Source organism: Triplophysa dalaica, chromosome 18 (genome assembly GCF_015846415.1).
Source record: "Triplophysa dalaica isolate WHDGS20190420 chromosome 18, ASM1584641v1, whole genome shotgun sequence".
Lineage (NCBI taxonomy): Eukaryota > Metazoa > Chordata > Actinopteri > Cypriniformes > Nemacheilidae > Triplophysa > Triplophysa dalaica.
Window position 1 is genome coordinate 16,040,815 of NC_079559.1, and position 24,531 is coordinate 16,065,345.

Consider the following 24,531-nt stretch of genomic DNA (forward strand, 5'->3'; position numbering starts at 1 on the left):
CTACATTCCGTCCTCCCCAACAGCTTTTGGGGAAGTTTGACTCATCCGGCACTGATCGCGGTCATTCTAGTCTATGCTTGTGTTAAAACCCCCTCCACGCTCCGACTTTATTTCGCATGCCCCCCGCCCAACTCCGCTCTCATGCTCTGGACTGGAGGTCCCTGCATGATTTCCCAAATGGAGTAAAGATGATAATGAGAAATAGGGGTGGGCGGAATGACCAAAAATCTGTTTCACAGACTGAATAGTTTTATTTCACGGTAACAATATATTTCAGGGTAACAATCTCCTATTTTATTTATATATCTTATACTGCATTTTTCTTAGATTGATTTAATTAATTCAATTATTACAGTTCATTTAAATGGTCACCATAGTTAAAATGTAGGAAAATTATAAAAAAGGACCTAAAGATATCAAAATAAGTTCTGATTATCAGATTTATTATTTTATATTTATCTTCTGGCTATATCATATGTATACAGTAGGAAGATAGAATATATGCACAAACAATTTGAGTACAGTATATGAATGGGGTTATAAACTGGTGCTCATGTGGTCTGTACTGTTGGTCTTCATCGCTCTTCACTCTCCATTAGATGCGCACTTTTAGTGTGTTCGACTCTCTGTCTACACGGCAGAAGCTTGTTAATGATTTCAAGACACATGGGACCACAGTTAGCAAGCAAACCATTGGGAACGTGCTATGCCGCAATAGATTGAAATCCTGAAGCCCCTGCAAGGTCCTTCTCCCAAAGAAGGCCGCCTGTCTCGTCTGAAGTTTGACAATGAACATCAAAATTATTCAGAAAGGCTTTGGAGAAAGTGATGAAAGACCAAAATTGAATGCCTTCATGCCCTCACCTATGAACAACTCTGATAAGGAGAGAGGAATTAAAGGCATCACGTCAAGACCACCCTTTCAGATTACATGTTTTAAAAGGCTTATCATTTTCAGAAATCCATTGCACGATCTATGTATTTCCTTTAGGTCGTCTGCCTCTGTTTGTTCATACAGCCATGTAAAATTGAATTCCAGTTAGTCTGAGTAATGCTCTTCCCAGAAGTGGGAAGCTCTTGGCATCGGTCGCTGTGTTTGGCTGGGACCTCGAGGAAATCGTGGCAACAATTACAACAGCAGACATCACAATGTGATATACGACTGCTGTTCTAACTTCACCTGTGCACAGTTAAGCTGTTAATGCCGAGGTGAAAAAAACATCTTCCTGTCAGGTGAGAGTAGCTGTGCCTTTTTGATGTAGAAGTGGTGCATTGAACGTTTTCTGTGTAATGGAGGAAATGTATGTGGCTGCAGTCACATCCTATTTGTCTAAGCATTAAATCTGATATAAATAAACAGATACTCAAGATTTTGGCTCAAGTTGAGAATTAATGCTGGCAAAACATTCATTCAAGAAAAGATCGGGAGAAAACATCAAGCAGTTAGTGTGACAGATTGAGAGCCTCCCCAAAAATGTAAGACCGCTGAGTTTATGTCAAACAACGAACAAATTACACCAAAACTAAAAAGTATTTTTTAAATCTCTGTTTAAAGATAAAATTAAAAAGTGATCTTTATATAAATTGAGGTCAGATGAGATCACATGGACATTTCCAAAAATTCGAACTTGACAGCTGAATCAGGCTAAAGAAAACAGCTTTGAACATTTTGGGACTTTTTGTGTACTTGTTCATTAACCGATCTGTTTTGATTTTTTAACCAAAATTTGGAGAATTGCAGCTTTATTTGTAAGTGTTGACCAACAGACTTTTTCCTAGCCTTTCCATTTGTGATCGTTGGATAAGAATTGTAAAAATAATTTGGATTTAGTTTCATGTGCTTCAAAATAAAATATAATTTTACATAATCCAATTAGGATGTGTGTTAATTACAGATTAAGTTTACTTTTTCCTGGATTTATGGAAACCATGTGCTGTTGTGTTGTAATCTTTCATTCAGCTAGTAAAATCATAGAATCAAAGTATCAGTGTGAATTGTTGTGTTTCTTTAGTTGCTTACTGTTGTGTCAGGTTTCTCTGTGACCATAGATCCATCTTTTGCATAAGAGTACACAGTGAAATCCCCAGGGAGAAGCAATCTGAAAAAAATACACAAACAAAAAGTATGTAAGGTGTCAGTGATGCGGGGACTTATATTGTCTCTCTAGCCAAACCATACCTAGAACATGGACATAGCCATAAATGAAAATGCTTTACTTGAGACACAATCATTATTAAATTATTCAAAGATGTTAAAATGTTTATTCAATTTGACATAATTATTTTCAGCAAAATCTATTTTGTTTGAATGCCTCATATTTCCCAATTATCTCAAATTATTATGAATACCTTTATAAATGTATTTCTAAATAAAGGTAAAAGGGTTGAAAAACCTTAGAAAATTATTTCTTTTTTGGTGCATGATTTTTATTTTTAATGTGTACTTTTTTCAATTCATGTTTTGGCTTTTTCATATGATTTCCATACTACCAAATATTTATGGTGAAAAACAAATATAACCTGATTACACAAATCTGTGACAAGCATTTAAAAAAACCTTTCTGGGAAAGTGAATGTGGACAACATACGAGTAAGCACTAGGAAGTGATGTGTCATGTGACCCTGTGACATTTAAATTGCTGACAAAGTCTCAATTATTTTAGACCAATAGTGAGTAATGTGGGGACGGTTCCAAAATGTATGTGACAATGAAGCGGGGGCATATCCACAACGACCACAAGAGGTGTCCACTCCCGGAAACATCTTGGACAGTCTTTGTTTGGAAAGGTGCAATCGGTGCAGGATTTTAAATTGCAACAGACCGTGTCTGATACAAACAGAAGATGAGTGGACACGTTCTTGAGCTTCGATCCATTGGTCATCTGAGATGTAGATCTAAGTGTAGTTGTACATGTAATTATACATTACGAAATGTAATTATACATTCTAGAAATAGATCCTTTTTTGAGTGGGTTGTTCAATAATACCTTGTTCATAGGACATATTTCAGGCTTTGTTATCAATATTAAATTTATGTTTTAACTGTTCAAATATTGGAAATATTTTGTCAATGAAGAGGTCTATAATTGTATGCACTCCTTTAAGGTCCTATTGTTGAAATGTTTGACCTGAAAACAGCTTATGTGCTTGATTACCAGTTATTGGTGTAAGGACTGAACATTGATTCCACCAAAAATGTCTTCTGATCGCAGACCAAATTTTCAGTGAGTGAGAGACCACAGGATTCTGAGCCTTAAATTTTGAAAAATCAGAGGAGTAAATGTATCAATGATCTTAGTGTATTAGGAGAAAAAGCCTGTTTTTCCTTCTGTTCCCAATCAGGTTCGAGAGATCCGTTCCAGAATGACATACAACAAATATTACAGGCCCAATAATAGAGCCGGAAGCTGGGCAATCCCATTCCTCCCATGGGTTTGGGTCTTTGTAAGAATGATTTTTTAATTCTTGGTATCTTTTTATTCCATATAAAGGACGCAACTAAAGAATTTATTTTGGTAAAACATTTCTTATTAATCAGAATTGGAACACACTGATTGGTAAAATATTCATTCTGATAATATTAATTCGGCCGGCGAGAGAGATCGGAAGATTAGACCACCTCTCGATCTGTTGCTCCATTTGTTTATATAGGTTCACAAAATTTTTGTTAAAAAGGCCAGACATTTCCTGCGTGATATTTATTCCGAGATATCTAAAACAGTCTGAAACAGCGAAGGGAAAAGGAGTGAGCGTATGTACTTGATCTTTTTGACCTAGAGCTGATCGGAAACAATATGCTTTTGACAGATTAATTTTATATCCTGATACTTTACCGAAGTCCGATAGCATGGTCATAATTTTTGGCAGAGAAAGAGATGGATCTGTAATATATAGAAGCAGATTGTCCGCATACAAGGACACTTTATGGTCCTTATCTCCTCTTACAATCCCCTTATAATCATCTGTAGAGCGTAGCAAGATGGCAAGAGGCTCTATGACCAGTGCAAACAACAATGGAGATAAAGGCCAGCCTTGTCGTGTTGAACGGTGAAGAGGAAAAAACCCGAGTTCATATTATTTGTGTGAACACATGCTATAGGCGGAGCGTAAAGCAACTGAATTAAAGAAATGTAGTAGGGGTCAAATCCAAACCTTGACAAAGAAGAAAATCCCATTCGACTCTGTCGAAGGCCTTCTCGGCATCTAGCGAAACCAATATTTCAGATACTTCTTTATTTGGATTTTGAGTGTAGATAATGTCGAACAGTCGCCTGATGTTAAAAAACAACTATCTGTCCTTAACAAATCCAGTTTGGTCTGGTGACACAACAGTTGGAAGGACCTTTTCCAAACGCATGGCTAAGATCTTAGCCAGAATTTTGTTATCTACATTCAGAAGGCTTATGGGTCTGTATGAACCTGGTTCTAGAGGGTCTGTTGTGGCGAATCGGCCTTCCATCGCAGAAAGAAATCTCAGAGACAAGGGTTCCAGGTGCCAAGGGCAAGCAAAGTGGGATATTCAGAGTTCATCTGAAGTGATCCAACAAATGCACATCTGACTCCATCTTTATGGTTTATAGTTTAAACCAATCATGAGTGCCTGACATCATCATTTTCTTCCAATCAGGTTCATATGACATCACTTTTTCATTAGCACCTCATTAGCGCTCATAGTTCCAGCCTACCATATAAGTATTTAATCGTTATTAACTGTTAATAATCGTTACTATTAACAATAATAATATTAAAATATATATACTCATACATACATGCCGAAGCATCATGTATATACGCATTTATAGTAAAGAAATGCAAGAACAATTAAGTAAAAATAAAATGAATAAATAAATAAATGGTAAAAGGATTCACATCTTTTGGGTACCTGGTTGAGGGTCTAAAACTCAGTTCATTTAATTTTAGGCCAAAGTATTACCACACAAAAGTGTCCAAATCAGTGTTCTTACGTTCAATGCTCATTCAGTGATGATGATTTGTTACCGTCAATAAACTTCTCCACTGCCCGTGGATCGGTGAAAAACATTTTAGAACCATCGGCGGGTGTAACCTCCAGTTTGGCAGGGAAAAACATTCTGTACCGGATTCCAGCATCACGCAGTTTGGCTTTCACTTGATTAAAGGCTGCTCGTTGTCGTCCTACCTCTAGGCTCATATTGGGGAAGATATAAACCTGTGCCCCCCCCCGAAGGACAGCTTGCCTTTGGATCGGGACAACGACATGATCTTTTCTTTACCCTAGTAGTAGTGAAGGCGAGCGATTATGGGTCGGGGCCGTTCACAATTCCGAGGTTTTGGGGCAAGGCCTCTGTGGGCACGGTCAACAAGGATGGGGCCGTTAAAGTTTTCTTCACCAAGCACTTTAGACAGCGTTCTTCTGTTAGCCCCGCGGCTCCGCTAGCTTTAGCACCATCACTTTTCTCTGCGGGGGTAGCATGAGACTCAACCCTCTGAGTTGTCTGCGTGAATTGTCTGCCCTTCCTTTGAGACATTATGATATCACGGATGTTGTGGCTTAGTTAGTTTAAAATTAGCTGGTCTGGATTTTTTTTTAAACAATTTACACCGAGCTGGTCTCTTGCTTTGCTTACGCCATTCGACCGGAAGCAGAAGTCCCCATATAAAGACCTTTTTAAAGTGTACTGCCCCGTGACAGTTTTGTCCCTTTTTTTCTGACAGTGAAGAGACATTTTTCCTAAAATGTCTGAAAAAAGCCATCAGTATGTAAAAGGAGGAAACACATTCATGCATATACTGTGTCCAACTCTACTTATATAGATCACTCTGTCACTGCACACTACATAGTGAACGTTACATATGTTTCTACATAAAAAACTCTAAGTATTCTTCCTGCTCAGCTGCTGTTCGGACGCTCACGCTTACTGCTCCGCGCTTTGCTCTATCGCTTTGACATTTTATCCCCTATTTCTTCTTTTATTTTATTTCCTTTTATCACCTAATTTTAACTTTAGCAAATCAGCACAGTGCTCATACGACAAAGTTTGGATTACTACAAAAACTGAGAATTCTTTTACCCGACCAGCTTACATTCCGGGAAAGGAAAACACAACTGCCCAAAGGATAAGAGAAAATGCCTCTTCTGGAATCTACTTGCTGCACAAACTGCCACAGACTTTTACAAAGGATTGCAGTTCTTGAAACAAAGTTACTTACGAGACCACCAAACCAGACGGAGCACACAACGGAGCTTCGTCATGGACACCCTCAGCATACCGGTGAGTCCCATAAAACTAGTGCTCCTCGACAGGTAGAGAAACAAGCCGATCGACTTACTAATCGATGGCACAAACAGGGAGCGAGACCCAAAGGCACTCGAGACATCAGACTGTCACGAGCATCACATATTACTGCAGTAGCATCCTCTACCCCAGATACAGCTCTGACAAGGATTGCAAACACTAGTCTCCTACCACCGCCTATACATCTTCAGAACAGATTTGAAGTGCTAATGAATGTAAATGAGGAATCCCCAAACGTGATGAATGTGATCGAACACAGACTGAATGGGCCAGTAGCTAACACTGATGCTAACTGGCGCTCAAGGTTGAGCAGACACCGGCACTCCGCTCAGAGAGCAGCAGAGCCCAGGACTCTGATAGTGGGGGACTCCATAATCAGAAACATTAGCGGCAGGGAAACAACTACGTGCTGCCTTCCACAAGCAACAACTTCTGATGTTAACAGGGAACTTCAGAATATTCTGATGAAACATAAGACTGCAAATCAACTCATCATTCATGTGGGGAAGAATGATATTCATAAAGAGCAGTCAGAACTCCTTAAGAAGGATTTCAATGAACTTTTTGAAACACTTGAAAGACTGAAAGTTCAAACATTCATCAGTGGACCTCTCCCAGCAAGAGGAACAAACAGGTTTTCACGGATACTTGGGCTAAATACGTGGCTGCAAAAAACCTGCAATATAAAAGGAGTGAACTTCATTGACAATTTCAATCTTTTCTGGAGTCAGAGACAACTCTTTCATCGGGATGGGCATCACCCAAACAAACTTGGTTCAATAGTGTTAAAGGATAATATTTACTTCTCCCTCAATCATCCTTCTGCAGTTTGTGCCAATCCACTCAATCTGAACGGCACACACACATCTGGACACAGTATGAATGACCATGGGACTTCACTTCAGCAGCAAAATGGACATGATAACACCACTCCGCCACAACAACCTCTGCTCATGGACACAATCTCAGCTGAGCCCTGCCCACAGAGCTCATCACAGACAGACATATCAGAACTGCTTGAAGATTCAGCACCCAAGGACGACTTCCTGGAAAACAGCCAGGGAAGCCAGGACAGCATATTACAACCTCCGATAACAGCAGAGCAACGGGACCTTTCACCAGACACCTTTTCCCTCTCACCAGCCTCGCCCCTTCTGTGCTTCTTACAGAAAATGGAAGAACTGGTGTGAGCTGGAACCAGACTATCCCACTCTTTTGCTGCAAGTCCCCAGATAACAACCAAAAAAAGACAGGCTCCATTACCACCGACTTCGAAGCCTGCAGCAAAGCTTGCGGGCCCAGCTCGCCCTACCGCTCCTGTGAGAATTCTTCAGCCTCTGCCACAACGCCAGGCCCCACACCTTCCTTCATCTGCTCGAGGTGAACCGAAAACAACTGATACCAGCTCTCAGTGATGTGTGTCGGGTCCCCGTTTTGATAACAGTAACTTTCTCAAATGTTTACAGAACAAGCGGGAACCCAGTGTGCCTGCATCTTCCTCTATTGCTGTTCTATTACAAGATAGAAAGTCTAAGGCCTTCAATAGCCGTACTGCAAACCTAACTAATCTGGTGCCTATTACACGTCGAACTAATATTGCTGTGGGGATAAGTAAGACTGTTAAGTTAGCACTCCTTAACATCCGCTCACTTAAAAATAAATCACTTCTAGTCAACGACTTAATAACCACAAACAATCTGGATTTTATGCTTCTGAATGAAACCTGGCTAGAAGACAGCTGCAGTGCAACAATCCTAAATGAAGCAGCCCCCCCTAACTTTACTTTTATGAGTGTTTGCAGAGCTGTTAAGAGAGGTGGGGGTCTAGCTGCTCTTTTTAAAGATATCTATCAATGTAAGCAAAAATCATTTGGGAATTATTTGTCTTTCGAATATCTGGGTATTGTGTTAAAAGGTGCTCCACGCATTTTACTTTTCATTATTTACAGGCCTCCAAAATACTCTCCAGCCTTTGCTGAGGACTTTACAGAACTGTTATCGACAATTACCTCAGAGTTTAACTATTTTGCCATTGCTGGAGATTTTAACATCCACATAGATAATGCAGAAACCAATATGGCAAAAGAAATCAATACTGTTTTAAAAACTTTTGATCTTACTCAGCATGTACATGCACCCACACACAATCGTGGGCACACTCTAGATTTACTTATCAGTAAGGGTCTAAACATTTCATCGATTGTTATCAAGGATTTAGCACTGTCTGATCATTTCTGTATTCTCTTTGATATATTGATCTCTCCTGCCACTGAAGCTAGGTCTGTGTCTGTCAAGAAGAGATGCTTAAATGAGAACACTAGTGTACTATTTATGAAGGCTATATCCTTAACACCAAGCATATCTGCAGACTCTGTTGATTTTCTCCTTGATTCCTTTAACTCAAAAGTTAAAACTGTAATTGATGATATTGCTCCTGTGAAAGTCAGGATGAAGAGTGGCAGACAAAAAGCACCTTGGAGAAACTCAACAGCAGTGCAAAATATGAAAAGACAATGCAGAAAAGCAGAACGCATATGGCGGAAGAAAAAACTTGTAGTCCATTATAACATCTACAAAGACAGCCTACATGCTTTTAATATGGAACTAGGCAAAGCTAGACAGACTTTCTTCTCAAATATTATAAACAGTAATTTAAACAACACACGCACTCTTTTTGCTACTGTAGAGAGACTGACAAACCCGCCAAACCAGATTCCCAGTGAAATGCTCTCAGACAACAAGTGCAGTGAGTTTGCTTCTTTCTTCTGTGAGAAAATCAATAATATCAGAAAGGTGATCAGCACATCCTTGAGTTGCCCTGGGGTTAGACAGATAATCAAACCACCTGAGAAAGTTGTTACTATGTCTGACTTCAAAGAAATTGATGGCACAATTTTGGAAGAAACCGTACAACACCTTAAAACATCAACCTGTTCTCTTGACACACTTCCCACATCGTTTTTCAAAAGTGTGTTAAACAGCTTAGAAGCAGATCTTCTAGAAGTGGTAAATGCCTCACTTCTCTCTGGGAGTTTTCCAAACTCCCTGAAAACTGCAGTTGTAAAGCCCCTCCTGAAAAAGAACAATCTGGATAAGACCATATTAAGCAGCTATAGACCGATCTCAAATCTTCCTTTCATAGGCAAGATCATTGAAAAAGTTGTCTTCAATCAGCTGAATAAATTCTTATGCGCGAATGGATACTTTGACAATTTTCAATCTGGTTTCCGACCACATCACAGCACAGAGACAGCGCTCATAAAGATAATAAACGATATTCGCTTAAATACTGATTCAGGCAAATTATCAGTGCTGATACTACTCGACCTCAGTGCTGCATTTGACACTGTCGATCATAACATACTTCTTGACAGGCTGGAAAACTGGGTGGGGCTTTCTGGGATAGTCCTAAAATGGTTCAGGTCATACTTAGATGGGAGAGGTTATTATGTGAGTATAGGAGATCATAAGTCTGAGTGGACATCCATGACATGCGGAGTCCCTCAAGGCTCAATTCTTGCGCCAATCCTGTTCAACCTGTATATGCTCCCAATGAGCCAAATAATGAGAAAGAACAAAATTGCTTACCACAGCTATGCAGACGACACACAGATCTACTTAGCTCTATCGCCTAACGATTACAGCCCCATTGACTCCCTGTGCCAATGCATCGATGAAGTCAACAATTGGATGTGTCAAAACTTTCTTCAATTAAACAAAGACAAAACTGAAGCAATTGCATTTGGAAACAAAGATGAAGTTCTCAAGGTGAACGCATACCTTCACTCTAGGGGTCAAATAATTAAAAATCAAGTCAGGAATCTTGGTGTGACACTAGAGTCAGACCTTAGTTTCAGTAGTCATGTCAAAGCAATAACCAAATCAGCATAATACCATCTGAAAAATATTGCAAGAATTAGATGCTTTGTTTCCAGACAAGACTTAGAGAAACTTGTTCATGCTTTCATCACCAGCATGGTGGATTACTGTAACGGACTCCTCACTGGCCTTCCCAAAAAGACCATTAGACAGTTGCAGCTCATACAGAACGCTGCCGCCAGGATTCTGAGCAGAACTAGAAAATATGAACATATCACACCAGTCCTCAGGTCTTTACACTGGCTCCCAGTTAAATTTAGGATTGATTTTAAAGTATTATTACTGGTATATAAATCATTCAATGGCCTAGGACCTCAATACATTGCAGATATGCTCAATGAATATAAACCCAACAGATCACTCAGATCACTAGGATCATATCAGCTAGAAATACCAAGGGTTCACTCAAAGCATGGCGAATCTGCTTTTAGCTATTATGCCAGCCGCAGCTGGAACCAGCTTCCAGAGGAGATCAGATGTGCTCCTACAATAGTCACTTTCAAATCCAGACTCAAAACGCATCTGTTTAGCTATGCATTTAATGAATGAGCACTGTGCCAATGTTCGTCCGACTGTCTGTACTGTACTGTATTTTACTTTTATAAACTGTTTTAATTACTCTTATTTCTTTTTATTATTTTAATTTCTTCTATGTAAAGCACTTTGAATTGCCACTGTGTATGAAATGTGCTATATAAATAAAATTGCCTTGCCTTGCCTAAGCAAAAAAAGCTTGTGAGAGAAACTTGTGTATATTATGCACCGATCCAGACAACATTACAAACTTTGTACGACATTACTTTGGGTTACATGCCAAATAAACTACTGAAATTTGAGAAGCAGTTTCAATCAATATAAAAAAATACTGATAAGGAATCGAATGTTTGGATTGAGACATTTTCTTATCAGTTCAGACTACAACGAAAGCCAGAGAGAACAAACAAGAGCAGATATAGGAGGAAAAATGAAGAAAGCACAGTGCAAGTCAAGACCTGACCAATTCAAACACAACATAAGTCTGATTCTTGCTAAATGTATTTTTTTCTAAACCAGGGGTTCAATTTGAGTTTAGTTATGGGTTGTATTTGCTGCCGATATCTCTTGTACTCTGTGTGTGTGTGTACAGAGTTGAGTTATTAATCCAGGGCAGGGTAGGCGGGGTGTTGTTTTTGCTGTAAGACAGCTGTGGGGAGAAAGAGCCAGACATACAATAGAGAAACTCCACTCAAGATCTCCAACATGAACCATTTTCTCCTCTACATAACCGGGCTTTGCCAAGACTGACGTACAGTTGTATTTCTCGACATGATATGTGTTTGTGTTGTGTTTTTGATGTAAAAATAATATTTTTTAGCTGAGGTTTAAGAAGGTTTATGATTAGCTGATCTTTGCGTCACATCTCAAGAAGAAAAGAATAGATAGCTATCATAAACTGCAAACTCATACACCATTAAACTCAATAGTCATGTAGTGTTTTATAGCCATAAAGCATGCTATTGAGTCTATGAGTGTTTACACGCCATCTAAGTCTGAGGAACATTGCTTTTTTCTCTTTTCCAAACACAAACACAGCTCTTTCTGTGAACATTTAGAATTACTGCAAATGCATTTTGGTGTCTAAACTTAATTATTAAACGGAGGCCCTTCTAACTTAGCCATACCTCTCTGTGTCTTAGACAACCAAGCTTAATCTAGATCAAGTATTAAATTCATATAAAAAGGTCATATTAAATGTGATGCAAGGTTTTGGGTTTGAGCCCAGGGGATTGCAGATATCTATGTATAAATGTATAGGGTAATGCAATGTAAGTCGCTTTGGATAAAAGCGTCTGCCAAATGCATAAATGTAAAAGTAAAAAACATGTATATTTGGTGTGTTACACAAGCAGTTTACACAGAGCAAACACGAGTCACTTACAATATAACGTGACGATGTAAATAATCTTAACACGTGTAAAAAAGATGAGAAGAAAAATGATATAGAATACTCACTCATTTCTTTCCAAGATAACAACATGTTCTTTCCCTTGAGCCTGAATTAAGTATGATACCTTTAAAAAAGAAAAGATGTAAAGTTACTGTTCAAAACATTCACAGGTAGAGAAGACAAGCAGGTGCCATTAAAAGACTACAGAATAATTATAGTATTAAATTAAGAATTAAAAACAATTTTAGTGTTTTTTTCAGACTACTGATGTTCAAAATTATTTAGCCCAGTGGTTCCCAATATGGGGGCTGGGACCCCTACAGCACGCAAGGGGTCATTGCATGTATTGTCAGCGGTGATTCTCAACATTATAAATACAACTGCCAGCTGACAATGTCGCTGTTTGATAGCATTTTTTTATAATATTTAATAATATTTATTTTTTTCCAACTGCTTAGGTTAAGAGCTCGAGTAAAAAACCTTGACTCCCTTTCTCCATACCAAACCCAATGTGCCAGAAACTTTGGCTTTTTGCTAGACAGCAGTTTCAAACTAGACAAACAGATTAATGCTGTTGTTATATAAAAAAATTGGTGAGCCAAGTTTAGTCAAGTAACGGGTCTTCTCGGTTTCTTTTAATTGTTATCAAAAATAATATACAAGCACTCTAATGTTTGTGAATTAGTACCGGAAGTTAAGTTGGGGTCACAAAAGTGTGCATGTGCAGTTACTTTGTATAAGTTTAAGATAAAACTGTGGAGTGCAATAAATGAAGAGACAAGAGATGGGATGCGTTGAGTCAGCTTTACTCTCCACTTTTCTATATATCACACTGAACAGCAAGTGAATTTAAACGGCCACCTTGCGAGTGAGTTCAAAACGGCCAACTAGACAAAACATAACATCCCTCCCTTAAAGGTACAGTCCCTAGGTGAATGTCTCTTTCCATCTTACTTGTGGAACACCACACAAGCCCCCCCAGAATTCACCCATAAAAACAGGCCAGACCGAACAGGTAGCCCAAATAGAACTTAGGGCTAGTTTCACTAGTGCATGACAGAACAGTCCAGCTCAGAACAGTGTCTAGAAAAGTCAAAGTAAAGGGGGGGCGGACCAGGCGGCCATATCTGCTACGCTTAACAGGAGAGGGGCGAAGGGCATGGGGCGAGGCTACCACAGGGGGGCGCCCTCGTCGTGGTGGCTGGGCCAGCAGAAGTGGTTCGCAAATATCCACATGAGCAGGCTTGAGACGGTCTATAGCAACCCACTCAGGCCTGCCCCCCATATCCACAACAAAGTTCTTAGACCCTCCCACCAGGACGCGGAAGGGCCCATCAGTAGGGGGCTGATGGTAAATCCGTGGGCACGTAGGACTGGGGAGGCCATGGTGAGACGTTGGAAAGGGAACAAAAGCATCGGCAATGTCCTGGGACACAGCACGATGAGAGGCCACCAACGACGGGGCTGTGGCATCTGGAGGGCATTCCTCGGGGGCAGAGCGAAGGCCAAGCATAACCCATGGGAGGCGGTCAGCCCAGTCGCAGCCCGTAAGGTTGCCCCTTAGCGCAGCCTTCATGTCACAATGAAACCGCTTGCAAAGTCCATTGCTCTGTGGGTTATAGGCTGTGGTATGGTGGACCTTCACCCTCATGACCTCGGTGACCGCAGTCCAAAGCTCCGATGTGAACTGCGGTCGGACGGTGAGCCAAAACGAGCCACCCAAGCCATAATAAACTCCCGGGCAACTTCAGCTGATGAAGTGGAGGACAGGGGAACCACTTCTGGCTACCTGGTGGTCCTGTCCACCATGGTGAGGAGACAGGTGTAACCACGGGAGGGGGGAAGTGGGCCCACCAGGTCCACATTCACATGATCAAAATGTCTCTCTGGCACTTTGACCTTTTGCGTGCTGGCACACCATGAATTAGCCAGTGTAGACTAGGGATGCACAATATTTTATCAGTATCGGCAGAAAAAATGGTAATTTTTATGTTATTGGTGTTGGCCAACATTGACGTATCGGTGCATCCCTAGTGTTGAGTGTTGCAAAACTAAACTCGCCCAAATAAAAACCAGAAGACATGTTCTTGGATTTAAAAGCTGGAAGACAGAGTGACCCAAATGAGCAATTCTGTCTCATAGGCATGATGCTTACACATAAGAAAAAACCTAAAAAACCTAGTTGACCTCAACTAATGCAATATTGGACAACTGGTAAACCAACTCTATTTGACACAAATGTCTCAGAAGTTTGAGCTTGTTATAAGAATTGTGACCTACTTTACTATTCAAAAACAAGTCATTGCACCATTTTGACTGCTTTAAACACTTCATGAGGTCTTCGGGAGTTACCGGCTTGCTAAAAATTATATGCGCAGGCATACACTGAACATAGGATAACCCAGCACACAACTTTTTTGGATGTCCGGTAAATTCCATTTTAAAATATTAATCATAAAAGCTGTCCAATCATGTGAATTTACACGTAAGCTGTTAGGTTCTATATCTTACAGATACAGTGTGTAGCATTTTGAAGGATATATTTACCAAAATGTAATATATAATACAAAACTATGTTGTGAGTGGTGGAGAAATACCTTACAAAATGAACCGAAATGTTTATATTACCAACAATGAGCCATTTTATGTATATACACCGCGGGCACACCCGTACATGTAATTTATCAAATTGCACAGCCATGTTTCTATAGTAGCACTACACGGACAAACTGAGCGCATTTCGTAAAACGAAAAATGCACGGGACATTCTTCTTCTTCGGCTGTGTTTTGGAGGCAGCTTGCAAAGCCACTACATAGAAGGATTAGCAGAAGAAGTGGAAGAACAATATCAAAATTTACTTGTTGTGTTTTTTTAAAAAATAGAAACGGTTCTTTGTTGCAGTAAGAAGTAAGAAGTGTTGCAGTAAGTCTTTGTTGCGGTTCTTTGTCTTTGTCGTTCATGGCGGACCACACATACTCTGCACAAGAGCCGACAGAGCGTCAATCTGTGTCGTCAAAAAAGAGAAAATACGATGCAGCAAGGCGAAGTCGAGAAAAAAAACCGGCAGAAAACCCAGAAAAACATCAGCGTGGCTTTTCCCAAATGGAGGGCACTGAAGCAGGAAAAGGGTTTGCCAAGAGACGCCGAAGTTGCCAGCTTTCTGCTGGACCGGTAAGTTTGTCAAATTTCCGCAATATAAGTGAACTGTTTGTTTGATAGCTTTAGCAAACAGATGAGCATGATCAGCAAGAGAAGTAGCGTTTTTCCTTGTACATTTTTAGCACTTTGTAATTGTACTATAATTCCTTGTTGCATGGCCACATGCAACTCAAGTTAGAAATCATGTTTAAAATCATAATTTCTTCAGTACTTCAGTCAGTTGTTCGCCTGCGAGACGTAGATTGCAATTATCAACACCACCGATAATGGCCGCTATCATTCACGGAACCCTTTTGTTCTGTGACGGCAACAGTAACTTCTCTAATGGGAGGTGATATCTACATCGCCCATAGTGGCCTCTGAAACTTACACACAGAACCTTTAAGGTTCACTGTTAAAATGCCAGTTTGAACGCTAACCGAACCGGGACTTAACTAATTATTTTTCATTTTTTGTTCCGGACAAAAAGAACCAAACTACAAATACGAACGCACCCGTAGTGGAGGACATCTGAATGGATGTACGCAAAACAATCCAAGTACAAGTCTTTCTTTTATCTACACAACAAACTACCTGAGACCACGCTGGCTAAAGCAGAAACAACAAACTATAGCGTAAACGTGCACACAAAACCTATCTAGAATGTTATAAAAACTAGGCTGTGGCAAATAATTATATGAGAGCTTGTCTACATCAAAAGTGAGAGCGGGTCTGTGTGGCGGGTTTTTAGGATGTGATGTCTTTAAACTTGGCATCACGAATTCAAAAAAAGATTATGGCTCCATATATATATATCATTACTGTTTTAAAGTACCTCCACAGTGCAAATCTCATTTACAAAGAAAGTGTATAAAGAACAAACATCAGAAAAGCACAATGATACAAAGTTGAAACAACATGAGTTCAACTTCTCTGTCCAGTCAAACTATTTAACTTGTCATTTGCCAAACTCAGAGATGTCCACTGTTTCTCAATGACACGGAGGTGAGAGGAGCTCTCTGTGTTTGTTTGTGCCATGCCGGTGGTATGTGTCTCTGGCAGGTGGAGAGCCCAACGCCCAGCAAGTCTGTGACAGAATCAGACTTTTAATAACTATGCCCATGCTGCCAGACATGTGCCCCTGCAAGATGGTTCCTGTCGCATATCGCTGGTGTCGATAGATATGAGGGGAACAAAATCATTGACAGGGCATGAAGAATGGAGAGGTGAAGACAGGATGAGAGTATGATGAGGAGATACAGATTTTAAATAGAGAAGGGGAAGAAATTTGGATGCGCTACATTTCTTAAGCTAGTCAATGCTTTGATTTGTAGGCAAGACTTTTGTGTGTGGGGGGGGGGGGGGGGAGTGTGTGTTTTACCTTATCTGTACCGTCCTGATCTCTCCTCTGTCTGCTGATACGTCTCGGTACCGTCACCTCATATGAGGATAGCTGTGAGGTCTGCTGGGAAACTGAGCCTATAAACAGAGACAGTCACGTCACAACATTGTCTTCACATCAGGACCAACGTACACAAAAGACATCATAAAAGCTAAGAAGTAAAGCAGACAGTCATTTGTAGATTCTCTATCAATTTCACAGGATAAATAGATTTGCAATTGACTATTTGGTAATCAAGCACAATGCTGACCATTGCCAAGTGCAACTAGAAGGTGGATTCATCACTACACTGACAACTGTATATTGCATGTGGGAGAGAGCCCCCCCCCCCCCCCTCCGAGTCATCTGTCAACTAGTTTGATGAGACTTCCTGTGCTATTTTTCCAGCAAGGATGAAGAGTAGATAAGACAGAAGAATTCTTTACAAACCACTCTTTATAATTTGAGCCCATTACTGAACTCACCTTGACATTCTGTGTTTCTCACACACTTACACAAACTCAATGTCTTTCAAACATTCACATCGCTGTCAGCTCGTGCTGAAGATCCACAAAAGAACTTGCACAGATTCCACCATCTGGATGGTAACATTTGTATGGGAGCCCCTCTATTTCTACCTGATGTGCTAAAATTAGATTTAGCTTTCGGCTTGTGCAAGTCATCATTTAGCAGACACAATCCTCTTTGAATAACTTTAAGTATATTACTTAAAGGGACAGTTCTCTCAAAACTCAGTCATTTACTCACCCTCAAGTTGTACCAAAACTTTCTTTATTCTGCTGAACACAAAGAAAGATATTTGGAAAAATGTTTGAAACCAAAAAGTTCTGAGGCACTATTGACTTCCATATTACAATTACTACTACTATGGTTGTCTATGATGCCCCAGAGATGTTCGGTTTCCCAATTTCTTCAAAATATCTTCTATTGTGTTCAACGGTGAGTAAATGATGACAAAAAATTTTTTAGGATGCACTGTTCCTTTAACCCGAAATGTGATTAATGCGGATCACCTACCAATTAACACATTTTGGATAATTTTGGTTTTGCAATGTAAAGTTGTGACCATATAAGCTATTTCAACCTGCTCTGACCTCTTAGTACTGATGTGTGTTGTAAAAACCGGCTAATTTAAAAGTAACAAAACAAAGTTTATTTATGGGTTACGCATTGCTATTTTAAAGTGTACCCAAACTTGTTCCCAACAGTTACATCTTACTATATAATATTTAATGTTTTTAATGTCTATCATTTTAAATTACTCACAATTGTATCAAATATATATATATATATATATATATAAACATCTTCTCCATCAGGAAATTTCCATTCAACGGTCTTGTAGAATGGCAAAAATGACTCACTCAAGTCAAACATGACTTCATACTGACCATACTGTATGAGCCATGAAGATTCAAAGGAAGAGTAGCTATTGGTACTCTAACCCATATATTCTGAATTAGCCCAAATACCATGTTATAAAATTGCTTAAGCTAACGTTACTTGAACCAACATACAGAGGCCGAAACGAGGATACATGCAATCCTTTACATCATGTACATCAACAACTATCTAAATAAGTTTAAAACATCAATGCAGGAGTTGAAATGCTAAAACTCTTAACTTACAAGGTGAAACTACGTCGTTAATTCTAATAAAATCCATGTCTTTGTGCTCCTGAAATTAACGTTAGCGCTGATAAAAACAAGCACAAAAACAATCCGCTGTGACTGAATCCTTATATGGCGCTATTCGTAAAGTAACTAGAAAAGCATATATACTGTTAGAAGTGTGTTTGGCATTATTTGACCCGCAAAGCTGTCGTGATCGCTCTCACCTCCAGTGCAGTCATAAAGCAGCAGTAACATAACATAGGCGCTCTGAAGTAGACGGGGACAAACTGCATAAAACATTTTTGTGAAATATCCGTAATGTATATCCGTAACAGCAAATGTTGCGCTCTCTTCCTTATCCAAGCGTTGTCCTCCAGGCAATGGCAACGAGCCCTCTCCACATTACGTTCCCGTGGAGAAAAAACAGATATACTACCATCTACCTGCTCATTTTGTTACATTGCGTCTTTGTCCAGTATGTTAGTTGTAGAGATTGTTAGACTCTTGCTTGGCGGACGTGTCTCTAATACTGAGAAATGGCGCTGTTATACTTCTCAGTTCGAGAGTTCAGGATTAAGGGATTCGCTCAGACTCGCATCCCCAAAGAACCCAGACTGTAGAGGGCGAAACCGAGCATGCGTCACTGACCAGACGTATAACCCTTTGATGTGGACTGGCATTTCAATAGAAAGCATTTAATTAATTAAGCCTGTTATAATGAGTTAGATTGTTGCTCTTAATTGCAAAACGTAACGTAAAAAGTAGCACACTCTCGCATATACCGTTCATGTTGTGGTGAGGTGAATTAGGGATAGTCTAAAAAGGTGATAATAAGGGATAGTGTAAAAATAAAGCAAACTGGCTCTCGTTGTAAATAGAAATTAAGATCTTTCTTCTACGAAGCACCGCTGTTTGGTTATTACAAAAGTAGACTGTCCGCCTCGCTATCACCTTGGAATTAGGAAGCGATGGAATCAGAAATATCAAGGACAAAACGTAATGTAGTTTTACCTCCGTTCCTTACGAGATGCCGCGCGATATCGCGAGAGTTCGAACAGGCGACGCTCTCAGTGTATTTCCTATTTCATGACGACTGCTGTTAGGTTAGTATACATGTTTTATGCCTTCGTAAATCAGTTAAAGCTTTTCAGAAATATTGTTTATGAACAAATATAAATTGATTAGGAACAGCTTTATATCCTGAACCTGTCAGCACTTATATCGTCAACATTTTTTAAAGAAAATATTTGGATCTGATTTTAGTCGTTCAAATTATACTTTGCATCTTTGGAAAGATGTGAGTTTGTTTATCTCAAATACTATTTTTAAAGTATAAAAACTGTTCTTTTTGGATTTTTTTATAGGGAATTCAAATGCCTGTTTTATAATGAAAATATTTTTATGTAGATTTTATGTACACAAATGTTTTAATTGATTTTTAATTGTTTAAAATTTTTGTAGGATTTTTACAAGAGATCAAACAGCAAATAACGTAAATGATTTAACTTTTTACTTAAACTGCACTCAGATCTTGTATCATTTTCATTTAACAAACTTTTTATATTTTTATGAAGCTATATAATGCCCTCATTCTGTTTTCTTATGCTATGTTTCTTTTATGGTATAGTTTGTTTTCTGTTTGTTATGTTCTAATCTTCTCATAAATTATTGTAAAAAAATCATCATGTTGACCAGAGAACTCATACATCATGGTCAATTTAGCTGAAACCTTTAGATTGTAATTGGTAAACACCATTTACCATTACATTTACATTTATTACATTTATGCATTTGGCAGACGCTTTGACTTACATTGCTTTATCCTATACATTTTACATAGGTATTTGCAATCCCCTGGGATCGAACCCACAACCTTGCGTTGTTAACGCAATGCTCTTACCACTGAGCTACAGGAAAGCTAATTTACCAAATTAGTATAATACCAAATAACATATTGGTTACATTAGGTTAAAGTTATTGTTAAGATCATCATCCACATACTTCTCATTTGTGTGCTTGAGAGAATATTTTCAGCTAAATGTTCAGGTATAATCCACATTTCAACATCATATCTATTATGTTAACAGCGATAATAAAGCAATCCCGTCATGGACTCTTGGAAGGACATCTTGGAGGAGAATGTGGAGAGGATTTTAAAGGGTGAGGGACTGGAAGTGAAAGAGTGTGATTCGGCCAGAGATCAGGTGCAGCCGGTGACGCTGAGGAAAGATGTGTGTTACATTGTTGCTGCAGTTATCTTCAACTCAAAGGTAAAGATGTGTTACCAACGTTATATAATGCCCAATTTGAACGTTGTGTTTTAGCTATCCTACACAAATTTGGTACAATAACCCTACAACTGTGCATTTGTGAGATGTTTGCTCCATCATGTAAGCATTTTCATCATCTTTGTTCATTATTTTCTTCATGCTCCTTTAGCTTTAGAATTCACTGTGTGTATGTCTGTTTGTGTTTCATAGGAGGAGGTGTTAATGGTGCAGGAGGCAAAAACAGAGTGTTATGGCAGATGGTACCTCCCTGCTGGTCGTATGGAGGGTGGTGAAAGCATTCTAGAGGCGCTACAGAGAGAGGTCAAAGAAGAGGCTGGAATAGACTGCCAGCCAGTCACAATCCTGCTGGTACAAGAACAAGGGCCACAGTGGGTTCGCTTCATCTTTCTTGCTGAAGTTACAGGTCAGATTAAATGATTGATTTGCAACTTGGTTATTATTACACACAGAACATGAACTTCATGGACATCATACCGTCTTCCCTCCACCAGGGGGGTCTCTGAAGACGACAGCAGAGGCGGATGGAGAGTCGCTGCAAGCTCAGTGGTGGGATCGAGAGTCTCCGCTTCCTCTGCGAGGACGTGACATACTGTCCCTCATCGCCGCTGGATTAAAATATCTTCAGAATCCCTGGTTCCAAGCGTTAAAACCCGTTGACATACCATGTCAAGTTATTTGCCAAAGACTGCTTCTAACATTTGTCACTAGCAGAAGTGACAGCAGTGAGGAGGACCGCTTGTGGCTGTTGCTGAGCAACAGTAAAGGGGAAGATGCCAGGTCACATTCTCATCTTCCTGTTGAAGTATCAAATAAAAGGTGCACTGTCACATGGGCAGTACTTAGGTTGGTTAAGGAGTGCATGTCTTCATCATACAGCAGGCTAAACGTTACCATGTGTGGAATCCTGGGATTGCAGCACAACGGGCGTGTTCTTGGGAAAACAGATGGAATCTGCTTCAACACGCTTGTGTTTTTGGAATATTCAGAGGAAGGGCCGGAAATCGGCGGCCCGCCGCTGTTGGATGGTGACTGCTACAGATGGCAAGAGGTTACCAATCAGCGCCTGAGGGCGAAGATGCTACAGAGGATTAAAGAAGGGTCCGTTTTGCCTGTACACAGTCTATGATGAAGATGCTGAACTTGCATTTCCAACATGAGTGCCACGACTTGCTTCAAGCATGTGGGCTCACTGGCTGTACTTTTACCCTTTACTCTTTGAATTGAACTACACTCACAAAATAGTCCTTCGCTTGCACTTTACCACAGCCAATTATATGAAGAGTTTGTTTCCAAAATGAGACAACTTTTTTTTTTTGTCAAAAATCATGTTTTTTATTATGTTATAATTTTTTAACGCGTTAGTTAGCTGTATTTTTGTGTTATTATGGCTCAAATCAAAACAAACCCACTGCAGTTTGATTGTTATTAATTGCAATGCGCGATAACAAAACATGATTATAGAAATGTTTCTCATTTTGGAACCAAACTCTTCATATGTAGAATTTAATGTAAAGACATTCTAGTAGGATGCTGGTATTTAGACATTAATTTAAAGGAAAAGTTCATGAAAAATATATATATTTTCTCATTTACTTGGCCTACTGCAATAGAGGGTATGGACGTGGACGCCGAAAACACTCAGGAATATCAGGATTTCGCAATTCCGATCAACTTTTCAGTTTCCAGGAACACCTGATTCCTATGTAAGTCGAGTCCAGCTGATTGTAATTTCAGCAAATAATTGCATGTTTTAGTCCCGGTTTCTTTGTTTCTCTTAGTCTCCTCAGCCAATTTGCTGGGTGTTTTGCCAAACAGGGGAATGTGTCCTCGGGAGTGTCCCAACATGCTCACATGGTAAATGAGATCAATGCATGCCCTCTATTCTAAGTGAGCTATATCTGAAAAACCAACTTGTTCCCAAAAGCACATACATCAAACATCAGAACTCGACTCTCCTGTAAAAGCATAGACAACTGTTACCTGGAAGCCAATGGTTATAGTTACAAAAGTTTGAAATATTAATATTTTTCTTACACAAACCAATTTTTTCACTTCTGAAGAGATTTATTAATCCACTGGAGTTGCTTTTTGGGCACAGGTTGACCACCATACAATGGCATTATAAAGCTATGAAGAGCCAGGATATTATTTTATGTAACAACAGGTTGTTTTATATAACAGGTGTTCAGCTGAAGGAATGCATGAAGGTGAAGTAATTCTAAATTAATTTTCAATTTGGATCAATCTAAATGGAATAATATTGATTTTGCTAAACACATTATTTTAAATGGCATACAACTGTAAAAAAATATTTGGATTTATTATATATATATATTTAATATTTTTATTTTCTTATTAGTTACCCTTGTTGCCTTAAAAAATTGAGTAAACTTAAAAAATAATGGTCAACTCAACCAGTTTAGTCAACTCAACAAGAATGTTTTAGTTAACAAATTTTTTTGTTGAATTAATTAAAATTGTAAGGCAACCAGGGCCCGGTTTCACAGACACGGCTTATCTTAAACCAGGACTATGCCCTAGTTGAATTAAGATATGTATTTAGCTTTTATAAAATGCCTTGGAAGAATACTGGTGTGCCTCTTGAGACAAAACAAAGGCATTGATATATTTTAAGATATTTCTGGGCAAGTTAAATTCAGTTAAGACAGGTCACACATTGCTTTTAGTCTGAGACTAGCCTTAAATCTTGTCTGTGAAACCGGGCCCAGGTAGCATATTTTTTAAATTGAACCAATAATTTTTTTCAGTGTGCAGACATAGACTCAAACCAAAAATTAAACAGACATCTCACATTATAACAGTTTTATTAGCTTTAGTTTAGAAATTGGTAATAAAATATTACAAGACTTTAAACTATGTCAGAACAAATTCATCTTGATAAAGTCAGATAACATCGATAGAAAGGTATGTAATGGATAAGGTTGAATAAGCTGTCAGATGTTAAATCAAAGCAAAACATGGTCAAGTCAAACTGTCTGAATCATTTTTAATACATTTTACTGGTATTTTAAAGTATAAACAATTTTTGCGTATGTCACCGTTTATTTCGCTATAATTTAATATATATAATTTCTCACTTTTTTATAAAAAAATAAAAACACAAACCGACCAAAGGCTGTGACCTCCTATAATGCAGGCTGCTGGAGTAACTGATTGCTTGAAAGCATGATTTTTATAAATGCTCATGATTGTCAAAACACACTCTTAAATGTTCTTCATAATTTAAAGTTTAGACCTTTTACCAAAGCAATATTTTTGTTTAAATAAAGGTGAGTATGTATGTTGCATACGATGACCTATGCTGCTGTACAATCTGTAATAAATTAACAAACATAGAACGTCCATGACGTCACCAGTCAAACCATATTTACCAACAATGGTGATCCTTGAAACAGTAATAAAAACTGCAGTGATGATGATAAACTTCCTGCTGCAGTCTCCAAAAAACATCACACTGCAGTCTGCATGACAACACTGGGTAAGGAGTGCAAACCTTTAATAAACATCCAGAAGTTAAGTATGAACACATGTGAAGGGCAGCACAATGGGAGATTTTCTGGGAAAACACACAATGTGGTTTGTTTCAACCCTTTATTGGAGTTTGCAGAGGAAGAGGAGATTGATCTGAATAAAGCACCTAAATTAGCATAATAATTACATTCTAGAGAATTGTGTGCTTTTAATATTCTAGTAACAGTTCGAGCAGGGCCTTTTTCTATTCCACCACAATAACCTTTTGCCAAATTCAACATTGAATAAGAAACGACTGATTCAGTCTATCAACCCATCAATGACTTGTACACGGGTACAATCATTTCAGAACAGAAAAAGACTTTCAAAACTGTTGCAACAAAGATGGAAACACAACTCTTAAGTTTGCTATTGGAAATACTTGAATAGACAAACATGTTTTTTAGAAGGGGCGTCCCAATACTTGTCCATACTGTGTATTTGGGAACAAGGATATTACATCAGATGAATGTGT

At 39.0% G+C, this 24,531-nt stretch overlaps 2 protein-coding genes across 4 annotated transcripts in view; one reads left to right on the forward strand and one right to left on the reverse strand.

The window, feature by feature from the left end:
* Positions 1-19,039, reverse strand: part of adam9 (ADAM metallopeptidase domain 9) — a 37,044-nt gene extending 18,005 nt beyond the window's left edge. For both annotated transcript variants that reach the window (XM_056772818.1, XM_056772817.1), the window contains exons 1-4: positions 18,459-19,039; positions 16,601-16,698; positions 12,146-12,204; positions 2,021-2,099 (exon numbers count right to left, since the gene is read on the reverse strand). In XM_056772818.1, the coding sequence (XP_056628796.1) occupies positions 2,021-2,099; positions 12,146-12,204; positions 16,601-16,698; positions 18,459-18,534 (312 nt within the window). In that variant the 5' untranslated portion in view covers positions 18,535-19,039. The remainder of the gene's footprint in view (positions 1-2,020; positions 2,100-12,145; positions 12,205-16,600; positions 16,699-18,458) is intronic.
* Positions 19,040-19,300: 261 nt separating this feature from the next.
* Positions 19,301-24,437, forward strand: nudt18 (nudix (nucleoside diphosphate linked moiety X)-type motif 18). 2 transcript variants are annotated; one of them, XM_056772429.1, is made up of 4 exons: positions 19,301-19,337; positions 20,322-20,504; positions 20,715-20,928; positions 21,017-24,437. In XM_056772429.1, exons 2-4 carry the CDS (start codon positions 20,343-20,345, stop codon positions 21,649-21,651), a joined length of 1,011 nt encoding a protein of 336 aa, XP_056628407.1. In that variant the 5' UTR covers positions 19,301-19,337; positions 20,322-20,342; the 3' UTR covers positions 21,652-24,437. The 2 variants fall into 2 exon arrangements, with proteins under 2 accessions (XP_056628407.1, XP_056628406.1); XM_056772428.1 differs by lacking the exon at positions 19,301-19,337 and adding an exon at positions 19,356-19,531.
* The last annotated feature ends 94 nt before the right edge of the window (positions 24,438-24,531 follow it).